This window comes from Leopardus geoffroyi, chromosome C1, assembly GCF_018350155.1.
Source record: "Leopardus geoffroyi isolate Oge1 chromosome C1, O.geoffroyi_Oge1_pat1.0, whole genome shotgun sequence".
NCBI classification, from domain to species: domain Eukaryota; kingdom Metazoa; phylum Chordata; class Mammalia; order Carnivora; family Felidae; genus Leopardus; species Leopardus geoffroyi.
In genome coordinates this window covers 147,329,667-147,342,512 of record NC_059328.1, presented here as the reverse complement: position 1 = coordinate 147,342,512, position 12,846 = coordinate 147,329,667, and the positions used below count along the sequence as shown (strand labels likewise).

The 12,846-nt window shown below is 39.8% G+C and overlaps 1 protein-coding gene and 1 long non-coding RNA gene across 6 annotated transcripts in view; one reads left to right on the top strand and one right to left on the bottom strand.

Moving 5' to 3' along the window:
- Positions 1-12,846, top strand: part of LOC123598949 (cytohesin 1 interacting protein) — a 78,227-nt gene that overhangs the window by 51,353 nt on the left and 14,028 nt on the right. For all 5 annotated transcript variants that reach the window (XM_045479891.1, XM_045479893.1, XM_045479890.1 and 2 more), the window contains 5 exons: positions 422-471; positions 719-773; positions 4,984-5,086; positions 5,300-5,393; positions 8,470-8,539. In XM_045479891.1, coding sequence (XP_045335847.1) covers positions 422-471; positions 719-773; positions 4,984-5,086; positions 5,300-5,393; positions 8,470-8,539 — 372 coding nt within the window. The remainder of the gene's footprint in view (positions 1-421; positions 472-718; positions 774-4,983; positions 5,087-5,299; positions 5,394-8,469; positions 8,540-12,846) is intronic.
- On the bottom strand, positions 8,895-12,620 carry LOC123598950. The gene is made up of 2 exons (XR_006712893.1): positions 12,297-12,620; positions 8,895-9,055 (listed from the first exon to the last, which is right to left on the bottom strand). It is a non-coding gene; the product is annotated as an uncharacterized LOC123598950 (long non-coding RNA).

The following is a 12,846-nucleotide window of genomic DNA, read 5'->3' as shown; positions in this document are numbered from 1 at the left end:
TTCATCAGTATCTCAAAAAACTATCAAGCATTTGAGTTTTATATGCCATTCTGTGGATGTTGTTTTCTTTGGATTTCCGTGTGATTAGAAATTGCTATGGTTAATCTTTCGGAGGCTATTTTAAATAGAGATTAGAGATGACATTCCTTTTGGAAGCTTTGGAGTTTTGCCACATTATGTGGACTCTTTTTGCCAGGGTGTATTATTATCTGAGCCTCATTTAGCCTTTTAATGCTCCAACATTCCCCTTCCCCGCTCTCCTTTGCTACCACTAGAAAATGGAAATTACTACCTTTACATAACAATTTCCCAGAGCTGGGCCAAAGAAGGTGACAAAGAACAAAGTGCTTGGTGATTTACAACACTTCATAGTTGTGTCTTAAGGACCTTTGGATAACTGTGTGCTTATTATATTTTTCAGCTTGCTTTGACGAGATCAAGTTCTTTAGGTGACTTCTCCTGGTCTCAAAGGTAAAGAGATTCTTGTATTTTTGTGTCTCTCACCAAGGCATTCAGGAGCACAGCTCTTCAGACTGTGGACGACAACACACACACACACACACACACACACACACACACACACACAGAGTCTCACATACTACAGTTTACGTGAACGTCAGCTGTTCGTAATTGTGGCAGTTATTTAATGATACGTATGTGACAAATGTGATACTTTGGTCTTCATGCATATTTTTCAATTTTTTTTTTTTTGTTACAGAAAGCTTGTTACCGTGGAAAAGCAAGATAATGGAACTTTTGGATTTGAAATTCAGGTGGGCAGTTTTCAATTTTCCAGATTTTAATGAAGAAAGTGGCACTGATAGTATGATATTTGCAAAGAAGAGTGAAGACAGGATCAGAGAATCATGGGCTCCGTGACTTGTATCTGTGACTTTTATCCAGTGTGCAGTGGTTTGGGGGAGTTTTTCAGCGTGCTGGGTGCCATCAAGAAAACATTGAAGCCAAAATAAAACCCCTGAGACCTGCTCAGCTCCTTGTTCTGAGTTGCTTTAGTTTTCCTGTAAGTCTGAGCCTGATCAGAAATACTTGGTTTCAGCCAGATCTTCTAAATAAGAAAGTGAAATACTCTATTACAGATGTGCATTTTATATATTTGCATTTAAGATGTGTTTTGCATAATCATTTTTGTACTGTATATCAGATTTTAAATCTATTCTCTGGCATTCAAGAGATACTTGAAAGCGTGTATATTTGTGTATATGGGACTGCATGTATTCGTGTGGAACCTCTGTTACATTTTGAGATACTAAGGATTTCATCTTGGATATGATGAAGAAAATTGGACTTTTTCCTTAATGACAACACCTTATAATTACTATTTGAAACATTTTAGAACATTTGGGTCTACCTGCATATTGTCTCATGCTCTAGGAAGTTTCTAACAGTCTTTGTAAGTTTCTATTTCTTTTTTGTTTGACATTTCAAAAAAAAATGTTTATTTTTTGAGAGAGAGAGACAGAAAGAGAGAGTTTGAGACAGAGCGTGAGCAGGGGAGGACTAGAGAGCAGGGGACACAGAATCCAAAGCAGGCTCCAGGCTCTGAGCTGTCAGCACAGAGCCCGATGCAGGGCTCTAACTCACGAACCATGAGATCATGACCTGAGCCGAAGTTGGACACCTGACTGATTGAGCCACCCAGGTGCCTCATATAGGTTTCAATTTCTAATAGCTTAAAAATTTCATTTCTTGGGGCGCCTGGGTGGCGCAGTCGGTTAAGCATCCGACTTCAGCTAGGTCACGATCTCGCGGTCCGTGAGTTCGAGCCCCGCGTCGGGCTCTGGGCTGATGGCTCAGAGCCTGGAGCCTGTTTCCGATTCTGTGTCTCCCTCTCTCTCTGCCCTTCCCCCGTTCATGCTCTGTCTCTCTCTGTCCCAAAAATAAATAAACGTTGAAAAAAAAATAAAAAAAAAATTTCATTTCTTATTTGCTCTCTGCTTTTTCATGGCCATATTTGTAAAGATGGTGAGTTAGGTCAGATGAAGTCCAGTCCAATTAAGTGCAACAGTAATAGCTTATGTATTATTGGTTTTTTTTCCTCCACCACACTTTGGCATTTCTTTTAAATAATCATAGTCTTTTGCATAATCGTATTCTTATAGTGCACATCAGCTTTGAGATTAACTTTGGTGCTGCTTTCAAAAAACTTTGGTGACTGAATATCAACCCCCAAATTGGAAAGATGCTGTGTATTTGAAGATTAGGAACAGGAAACTGCTAATAAGTAAAACATGCCTTCTGAATAAGGAAACCAAATGGAACCCTAGCTATAAGGAATAGGGAGAAGGCTATAGGAAGAAGAAAGATACTTTCTACTTTCTGAACTATTCTACTTTTAAATTCAGTGACCTCTATGATTCTTCTATGAGGTTTTAGAAGCATAGTACTCTCTCTTACTCCCCATTCATATGAAACGTTCTCTCTCTCTGCTGTGGAGACACTGCCTTTTGTGCTTGCTTTTAAATGAGAATTATCCAGAGGGTATGTAGCAGTTGCTACGGGAAACAAGATCGATGACTACCCACTTATCCTATTTAATGTAACAAATGAGGATTTTCTTCTAACTCTTCTATGATCTATGTCATTGTTTCCCCATGTTTCCCCCCCATACCATGAATGCTGACTCCACATGGAGCACAAGTCAAAACTGTCATTAGTGGACAGCAGGTTACAGCAGCTAGAACCTTTGTAGATAAACACGAGTTAATGATTTTATTTCTGAACTGCAGTGTGTTCCAGTAAAGCAGGAACCCAGTCCTCTGCCAATTTCCTCTTGGTATATGCTTTTCATTGCCAGCTCCACACCATCATCTATTCTTTTTTTTAATGTTTATTTATTTTTGAGAGAGACAGAGAGAGAGCAATGGAGGCACAGAGAGAGAGGGAGACAAAGAATCTGAAGCAGGATCCAGGCTCTGAGCCATCACCACAGCTCCCACGAACAGCGAGATCATGACCTGAGTGGAAGTCGGACGCTTAACCGACTGAGCTAACCAAGCGTCCCCACACCATAATCTATTCTTTAACAGTCCTAAGATTTGCAGTAGTCATCCAATAGGGGAAATACTCTGGGAATTTTTTGAAGACCAGATAGAGCCTCATGTATCCACATCATGCACCCATGGTTAACATGTATTTGGGTTCTGGTCTACCAAGTGAAGGGCACATTGGCAAAGAAACTACATATCCCCTTTGGATTTCCCTGGGTGCTAGTTTTATACTGTTAGTGAGAGTCACACGGTTTGATAGCAACACAAATGTTAGATTCATACACACCAAGTTCATGTTCTCTCGGTGCTGCCTGGTGGGATTCTTAGGAGTTTCAAATGAAACAATACGTCATATAAAGTCCTTAGTAACGTGCCCGGTACCAGTAGATCAAACAATGGCAGGTGTTAGAATAAAGGTCACTGGGCCTGAGAGAGGGCAATGTGACTTTTATATCTCTGAGAAATGCAGGGGATTATTCTGTCATTGGCTTCTAAAAATGGGAACTAGAAGACTAGGTATGTGTGTGTGTGTGTGTGTGTGTGTGTGTGTGTGTGTGTGAGGGGGGCTGGCGGGGATTATTTGACTATTTCAATCCAGAACTATGGGGCTTCTGCCTTTTCTTCTCTGTCCCCAGTCCACAAATTTTACACTGGTTGTGCGCATATATGCTGGCTCTGTAAATCAACATGTTTCCCCTCATTGTACTCACTTTGATCACTGGACCTGGAGGGCAGATTCGCACTGCTAATAAGAGCTGTTACAACGGTGGTTTCCCAGAGGAGTGACTCTTAGAGCTTTGGTTCATGTACCGCATGGACTAGATCACCTTTTCATTCCTGAAAGGGTCCAGGCTGTAGCAAGACTTCCTGGCAGAAAAGCTGTTAAAGGGATCTGACATAGAGGGAAGTGTAATATAAATGACCTTTAAAGGTCCCTCGTACCTTTATGATATAGGGATTCTAAATGCCTTGCAGAGTGAATAGAGATTCCTTAGATGTTAACTAAGTCAAGTTTCTAGGAGTTGCATGCACATGATTGACTTCTGGTTCTGGAGTCTGTGTGTCTGTAAGATAAGAAGGAGTGAACATCAGGCGTTAATTTCTCCACAGAGAAGCAGTACTGTAATAGGAATAACTTTAGGAATCAGATTACTCAACTCAGATACTGATTTTGATTCTAAATGGAACTAGGCTTCGTAACTTAAATGTGTGCCAAAGAAAAATATGTTTGTTATAGGTCACTGGGCCACTGTATCGAGCAATATTTATGGAGTGTTCTTGGTACAATTTGAAACAAAAATAAAAACAAAACCAAGCTGCTTTTGACAAACTGAGGCAAGAGGCGAAGCATAACTTTTTCTAATTTAGTTGAGTGACTAATGAACTGGTGAGTATTCAGGCAGGCATACCAGAGAGCACTTAGACAAGAAGGTAATCACGTCAATTATAGCACTTTTGAAAAAATACAGGGCAGATTGTCATTATTTGCAGAGCTCTGATTTAAAATAATTATTGTTGGCACATCTCCCTTCCTGGATGTGTACTGTTCCATATGCTCTTGTAATGAGTGCTTTAGCTTGGGAGAACCACACAGAGATTTTTCTCTTTGCTTTTTGGCTACTATTGTTTTATCCCATTGGGAAATAAGAAACCTAATTTTTCTTAATAGATATGTAATAATGAGAGCATCAGGTGGTCTGTCAGGCTTGAAAATGGAAAAATCTTGAGCCAGTCTTATCCCACTTTTAGTCTCACCCTGGATTTTTTTTTTTTTTTTTTAATGGAAAGGGTTGGCTACAGATTTCATCATAGAATCTCAGGACTGGTACCTTTGATTCAGTTTATATTCAAGAAAGCCTTTCCAATTGTTCTTTGTACTTTTACCTGTTCTGCTGCGTAATCAACACCCTTTTATTTTTTGACACATAGATTTTGAGTTTTTTGAATAATAATTATGTATCACTTGAATTTTTAGACTTACAGGCTCCAGAACCAGAACATGTGCTCTTCTGAGATGTGCACTCTGATTTGCAAAATACAGGAGGATAGCCCAGCCCACTACGCTGGCCTGCAAACTGGTAATTTATAACTTTGCTCATGTTGGGAATGATTTAAGTAGCAAGAAAAGAAATCTTTATGCCACCGAAGGTCAGGATGTGATTGCTGCTTTGAGTTTTCTTCCCTCTTTTATGTTGCTAAGGTTTGGGGCTTGCTTGTTTTGTTTTATTTGCATGTCAGGAGGGATTCTTCAAGCAAGTGTTTTAACACTCACTTTTCTTGGCATCTCCCAGGTGATGTCCTTGCAAATATCAATGGTGTGAGCACGGAAGGCTTTACCCACAAACAAGTCGTTGACCTGATCAGATCTTCAGGAAACGTGTTAACGTAACTATCCATCTGCTTCCCATGGGGCTTCAGAAATGTTATGGTCTCTCACAATGCCTGTTGAGTGAATGAATAGGCTTTTTGTTCAGGATCACAAGAAGGGAGGCAGTGCACCAAAGCTTTGGGATCGGGTACAGACGTGTATTATCAGTCCCTTTTGTTTCTCAAGGTTTCCTCAAACTTGAAAGTATTGTCAACATCTAAAGTCAGAGGACATCAATAGCCCCAACATCTGTGTGGGAGGGATGGCATTGAGAAAATTTATTTATTTATTTATTTATCTTAATGTCAAATTCAACTAAACCGGCACCACATTCTCTTTGGATAGAGAGGAATTAGTCCAGCTTCCATGGTTGATATAATCTTGTGGTTAGAACAAATAAAAGGTCAGGAAGGCTGAGTTTTTTACTCTCACACCACAAGCCAATTGTTTTTGTCTTCTAGTGTTCCATTTAGCAGGAAGAAAACTCTGGTCAACCCTCCCTGCCCTGCAACACACACTCACACTTACTAATAGTCCAGACTTACTCATGGGAGAGTGTTCTCCCCAACTAGAGATTTGACTGAATTTTCTACCATACCATCCTTTAGAGCCTAATAAGACTTCAGTAATTACTTAAAAGATGGAATTTCCTCAGTCATTCAAATGCTATTTATTGAGCAAATACTATGTTTCCAGCTTTGTGATATAGGCTTAGGAGAGACAAAGACAAGGACTCTTGTAGTGCTTTATTATCTGTGGAGGGAGATGGACAAGGAAAGCCTTCAAAATAAGTAATTTTGAAATTTCAACTTTCGGTTACTGCTATTAAGAAAGTAAAATGAGGAACAGGGTAGAATACTGAGTAAGAGGATTCTACCTACATTTAGAGGGATCTTGCCTGAGGACGGGAAATCTGGGCTGAGACATAAAGAAAAAGAAGGGATGGTCATGTGAACTTCTGGTGAGAGCCTTTCAGGCAAAGAGAGAGGTCTGTGAATTCTCAAAATGGGCTTGGCATGTCCCAGAGATAGAGAAACAACCAGTGTGATGGGTGGTTGGTAGATTAGGGAGAATATAAGAAATGAAGGCAGGGAGTTGGCCAGGGGGCAGAGCATGGGTCTTGTCAGGTTAAGTAATTTAAGCATTTATTCTGACTAAGGTGGGGTGTGTGTGCATTACCTCGCTCATCCTTCACAGCCACCTTGTGATGTTAGTTTTATTTCTATTTATAGATCAAGTGTCTAAAGCTTAAGTTAGGTGGAATTAAGATCAATGATATAGTAAGTGACTGGGCTAGGATTTGACCACCCGCTCTGGAAGCCAAGATCTGATCTCTTCAGCTACCCCACAGCTGCTCATTGCAAGCTGCCAATAGAAAATCCCCTGGATGCTCTTCAATTATTCTGGTCTAAAGCTTCAAAGATGTTCTTACTGTGTGTGGGACTCCTGATGGTCCAACTCTGTGGATCCTGTGAGTTCAGGGTAAAGGAGCTCTTTACTCCAGAGAAACTTGAATCTATATGGTTGGAGCCGTTTAGAATCCCAGGGAAAATGGTGGCAGTTAGAATCAGGAGGCTATGTTCCAAATGGTTGAAGTGGGTAGAACGCAGGTATGTAATTAAGGAGTAGTAGGTGGAGACAAATGGAAATTCAGACGTCAGGAAAATGAGAGACAACTGTATAAATACTGAAGAGGGTGGCCAGTGTATTCCTGAGGTTTGGCACATAGACATTTATTGCTTGTTCAGCTCAGGTCAGCATTAAAGTTCCCACTGAAACAGATTCATAGGGATCCTCACTCGTGACCAGAGACAAGACCATCCTAATGAGAAAGGAGACAACATCTTGGCTTTCATTATCATTTCATTATCTTGGGAATGATGCTATTAGAAATAGAGAAAAAAATTGTCTCCATATTTAATGCTATCATTCCCCCATGACTTGAAAGATTTCCTGAATCTTTTTAAAAAAAATTTTTTTTTCAACGTTTATTTATTTTTGGGACAGAGAGAGACAGAGCATGAACGGGGGAGGGGCAGAGAGAGAGGGAGACACAGAATCGGAAACAGGCTTCAGGCTCTGAGCCATCAGCCCAGAGCCCGACGCGGGGCTCGAACTCACGGACCGCGAGATCGTGACCTGGCTGAAGTCGGACGCTTAACCGACTGCGCCACCCAGGCGCCCCTTGATTTCCTGAATCTTAATAAATAGTTACAGCTTATTTGTCAGAAGGAATTTGAACCAATACTTTAAAAATATTTAGGTGTGTGACTAACACATGAAATTTGTTACCTTATTCAGATTGCTGACTTAGTAGTCAAAATAAAGGCCTCAACATGAGCCCACAAAACAAATCACTCAGGATAGAACACGTCCTTTTATTTTTAGAAAGGCATTTGGTATAGGGAGAAAAGAACAGCATCAAACTGATAATGCTAGGATTAAGGTTTATACACTTAAAAGGTTCCAAGATGTGAGAGTCATGTGAAGGTTATTATCTCTTAGTGGTTTCGGTTCTGTTTGTTCGAGCTGCAAAATTAAGTCAATTTACAGAGTAAAGGTCCCTAGCATCCCAGGAAAGAAAGGATGTTTCCCTTTTCCAAGAAAGAGCATGGTGCTTCCACTGTTTGAAAATCCCTATTGCATGTTGGTTTCATTGCTGGACCCCTCATGCTAAGCATGAGTATCTAAATTCTGGCACACAGTAAATGCCCAGTAAATATTCACCAAATAGAATAGGTGATTCAGTCAGAGACCGTAAGAATAGATTCCATTAGAGAACAACAATCATTGCCATACGCTGGCATCTATAAAGCGAGCCACCGGTTACAAGTTAAACAGTATCTTTTCTTTCAACCTCCCTCTCTAGGGGACATTTTGTTTTTGTGTTGCTTTTGTTCCATTTTCTTTCTCTGAATATTGTCAGAAGATTCCGCCTAGGTGCAGATACTTGAAGTGCCATGAAAATAATAACATTTATGTTGCTTTTTTAAGTGTAGTCTGTGCTCAAAGTGGCATAATCTACAAGGATGGTACTTGTTTGAAAGAATCACTCATGCTGTTCCCTTCCCCCCTCCCTTTCTCTTAAAACAGGATAGAGACTCTTAATGGAACAATGATTCTCAAAAGAACAGAGCTTGAAGCAAAGCTACAAGTTTTAAAGGTAATTTAATTTAATACAGTGAGGTACCTTTTTCATCCTTGAATGTGTGAGTGGTAGAATAAAAATCTATTTGAGGGATTGAAATAGCCCTTGAAGATGAAATGTCATGATGAGTCTAAACTGCTGAATTATCAAGAGCCACACAATTACCTTTACAGGAATATTAAATTCCACAAGCCAGTGCAAATCACGTTCTTCCTTCCTCCTTCGGTGTTTCTGTGAGGCTCAGAAAAGCAACAGGAAGGCACATCACTTGAAGAACTTTTCATTCATGCACCTGTGATCTCTCTTGATTTACATTTTGTTTGGGGAAGAAACAAAGGAGGAGTTGCCGGTCTTTTCTTCATTCCCCCCCCCCCCCATGTTGCCTGTTTGCAGGAGGGCCTAGAAGTTTTGTTTTTCCACTTTCCTCTTCTGTGTCTTTCTGTTCAGCCTCTTTCTTCCTCCAGAAATCATCTCCCTCTGCTCCTGTGGTTGTCCTTGAATCTACTTTCATTGGCCAACACGCAATCAACTCTGAAGCGGAAAAAAAAAAAAAAAAAAAAAAATTAAGTTTCCAGGAAATAGTGCATATTGCAGGATGTTTAGATACAATTCCCTGGGATGGCTTTTTGGGGGTCTTGAAAATCTCAGTTTGCTAGATGGGTGAGGTTCTGCCAGGCCATGAAGTACAGCCCTCACCCATGTGCATGTGAGTCATGGTCCTACAGATTGCAATGATCTCTTTATCCCAGAGATCTCCCCTGCATGGCAGTGAGGGGGTCAGTCTAAGCAGAGACCTCACGGCCTACTACAGGCAGGTTGCTTGCCTGGACTGTGTTTAACAATAGCTGGTGTTTATCAATTTTCTTTGTGAAGCATGTACTTCTTTTCTTTTTAATGTTTATTCATTTTTGAGAGAACTAGAGAGAGCATGCACATGTGCGTGTCAGTGGGGGAGAGGCAGAGCTGGGGACAGAGGATCTGAAGCAGGCTCTGTGCTGACAGCAGAGGGCTCGATGTGGGTCTGGAACTCACAAACTGTGAGATCATGACCTGAGCCAAAGTTGGACGATTAACCAACTGAGCGCCCCTGAAGTGTGTACATTTTAATTTTTGCGCCCCTGAGGGGAGAGTTACTGTTTCTGTTTTATCGTGTATTCTTCCTCCCTCCCCCCACATCTAGTTCATCAATAACCTCTGTTTCCTTCTGTATCAACACTGATTTTGTACTCTTGTTATTGTACTTATTGCTATATTTTGAGTTAATTTGTAAAATTTCTTTAAAAATTCCTCTGTTCAGATTATGATGGGAATTGACATTTATAGAATAAATATCAATTGACATCTTTATGGTTTTCACTTTTCCTACTTCAAACATAGGACTTGATCTTTTAAATCAGGTTTTTCTGTGCACTTCAAAAATATTTTATAATTTCTTCATGCACTGCTGTATATCTTTTATTATGTTTATTCTTATGTACCTTCTAAGTTTTCTTGCTATAATAAATATGATCTTTTTTTTTTTTTTTTTTTTTAAATTTTTTTTTTTTCAACGTTTATTTATTTTTGGGACAGAGAGAGACAGAGCATGAACAGGGGAGGGGCAGAGAGAGAGGGAGACACAGAATCGGAAACAGGCTCCAGGCTCTGAGCCATCAGCCCAGATCCTGACGCGGGGCTCGAACTCACGGGCCGCGAGATCGTGACCTGGCTGAAGTCGGACGCTTAACCGACTGCGCCACCCAGGCGCCCCTAAATATGATCTTTTAACTGTAATTTAATTTATTTATGTTTATTTATTTTTAGAGAGAGAGAGTGCACATGCATGAGTGGGAGAGAGGGGAAGAGAAGAGAGAGAGAGAGAGAGAGAGACAGAGAGAGAGAGATTGGATCCCAAGTAGGCTCTGTGCTGTCAGACCAGAGCCCGATGGGGGGCTTGATCCCATGAATCGTGAGATCATGACCTGAGTTGAAATCAAGAGTTGGATGCTTAACCGACTAAACCACCCAGGCGCTCCAATATGATCTTTTACTTTTAAAAGATCTTTTAGGTTGTTGCTATTTATTTTTGTGTAAATAAAAAAAAATAATGTTTATTTTTGAGAGAGAGAGAGAGAGATGGAAAGAGTGAGCAGAAGAGGAGCAGAGTGAGAGAGAGACACAGAATCTGAGCTGTCAGCACAGACCCTGACGCGGGGCTCAAACCCACAAACTGTGGGATCATGACCTGAGCTGAAGTCAGACGCTTAGCCATCTGAGCCACCCAGGTGCCCCTGTGTAAATTTTAAATCCAGTAGTCTTGCTGAAGTCTCTTTATTCCAATATGTTTGTAGATTCTCTTAGATTTTTTTATTTAGACACAATATTATCTGCAGATACTGAAAGGTTTGGCCCTTTACTCCCTGATTATTCAAATATAGCTGATCCTTGAACAACAAAGGTTTGAAGTGCAAGGATTCAGCTTACTTTATTGTAGGGGTACAGTATGTAACATAACATACAAAATATGTGCTAACTGTTTATGTTATCATTAAGGCTTCCAGTCAACAGTAGGCTATTAGTAGTTAAGTTTTTAGGGAGTGCAGAGTTATATGTAGATTTTTTTACTGTGCAGGGGTCAGTGCCCCAACCCCCCCATGTTGTTCAAGAGTGATAATCTTCTTGTTCTTGACCTTAAAGGGAATGCCTCTAACATTTTATCATGAATATTTTGTATGTAATAAACAGTGCTTCATATTACATTTAGGTTTTTTTTTTTTTTTTTGAGAGAGAGAGAGAGAGAGAGAGAGAATAAGTGCAAGTGGGGAGGGACAAAGGGAGAAGGAGAGGGAGAAGAGAGAATCTCAAGCAGGCCCCAGGCTCAGCATAGAACCCAATTCAGGGCTGGATCAAGTGTGAGATCATGACCTGAGCCGAAATCAAGAATCAGATCCTTAACTGACTGAGCCACCCAGGCTCCCCTATTTAGGTTTTAAAACTGTCAAAACTTAATTTGTTTTTGTAAAAGAGAGTATTCGTGAACATCTTTTTGTTGTTGTTGTTGTTGTTAAATACACCTGGCTTCTTTAACCTTTTGTAGAAAAAGGAAAGAAATGTACAAAATAAACTGGTGGTGTTATTTAAAGTATGACTGATCAAATAGGACTATATTTCACAGAATAAAGAATTCTCCTGTAAAAAACACGTTTCATGTTTCTAAGCAATTTCTGCTCCTTCAATGTTTTCTCTTAAAGTTTTAATATTCATACTTACCTATTTTTTTAAACGATGCATGAATTTCTTCAATATACCCATCCTCTCATAGAACATCATAAGAACGTTAACATGTTTAAATGTCCATTTAAGACCCCATCTTTCTTATTATTGCTTGCCTTTGGAGAACTTTATCAACTTTTAGAAAGAAAAACTACAGGCTTCTGTTGCAGATATCTGGTAGTGAACAAATACACTCATACGTTGAAGTGGCCTGCTTGCTGTTTTTTTCTGTTCCTTACCTCTGGGTTTACTTTCTTTTTTTGCCGTAGTACTTGCTTTTAGCAAGGGTAAGTAGGTCTTTCTTTCTCAAGAAAATCTTTCACTGCTACTGCTGAAGGAGAGTTTTGCGAGGTGACTGAATTATTCTTAGCTGATGCTCTGTCTCCTTAGCACTTTAAATGTATTGTGCCTTTGATATTTTTGTTTACGAAAGATCTCCTATTTTTTTATCCTTTGTAGGTAATCTGCACTTTCTATATTTTCTTCTAAAAGGTTTAAGGTTTTTCTCTTTTACACTTACATTCTGAATGCATCCAGAGTTAAGTTTTATATGTGGTTTGCGATGGGATTCTAATTTTCTCTGATTCTCATATGAATACTCAGTTCTCTCAGTACTACTTATTGTATAGTCCGTCTTTTCCCCCAACTGAACCGCAGAGAAGCCTCTGTTTTCAAGCACGTTTCATATATGCATGGATTTTCTTATGGGCTCCGTATTCCGATCCATTGTTTATCTCAAACTCAGTTATTTTACCTTAAGTATTGGTATTCCGTTGAGCAAAACGTCCAGGTTATTCTTGGTTCTTTGATCATCTATGTAAATGTTAGAATCAGGTTGTCAAGTTCTGTAAGTACATTTTAGAATTTTGATTGATACCACATTGTATGTAGATAGCTCAATTTTAAAATGCTTGACATTTGTATGGTATTGAGTTTTCTTAGTGACAGACGATCTCGCCATTTTTTCGCCCATCCTCCCACTCCCCACCCCTCTGGCAACCACCAGTTCTCTGTATTTTTTGAATCTGTTTCTTTTTGTTTGTTTGTTTTGTTTGTTTGTTTCATTGATT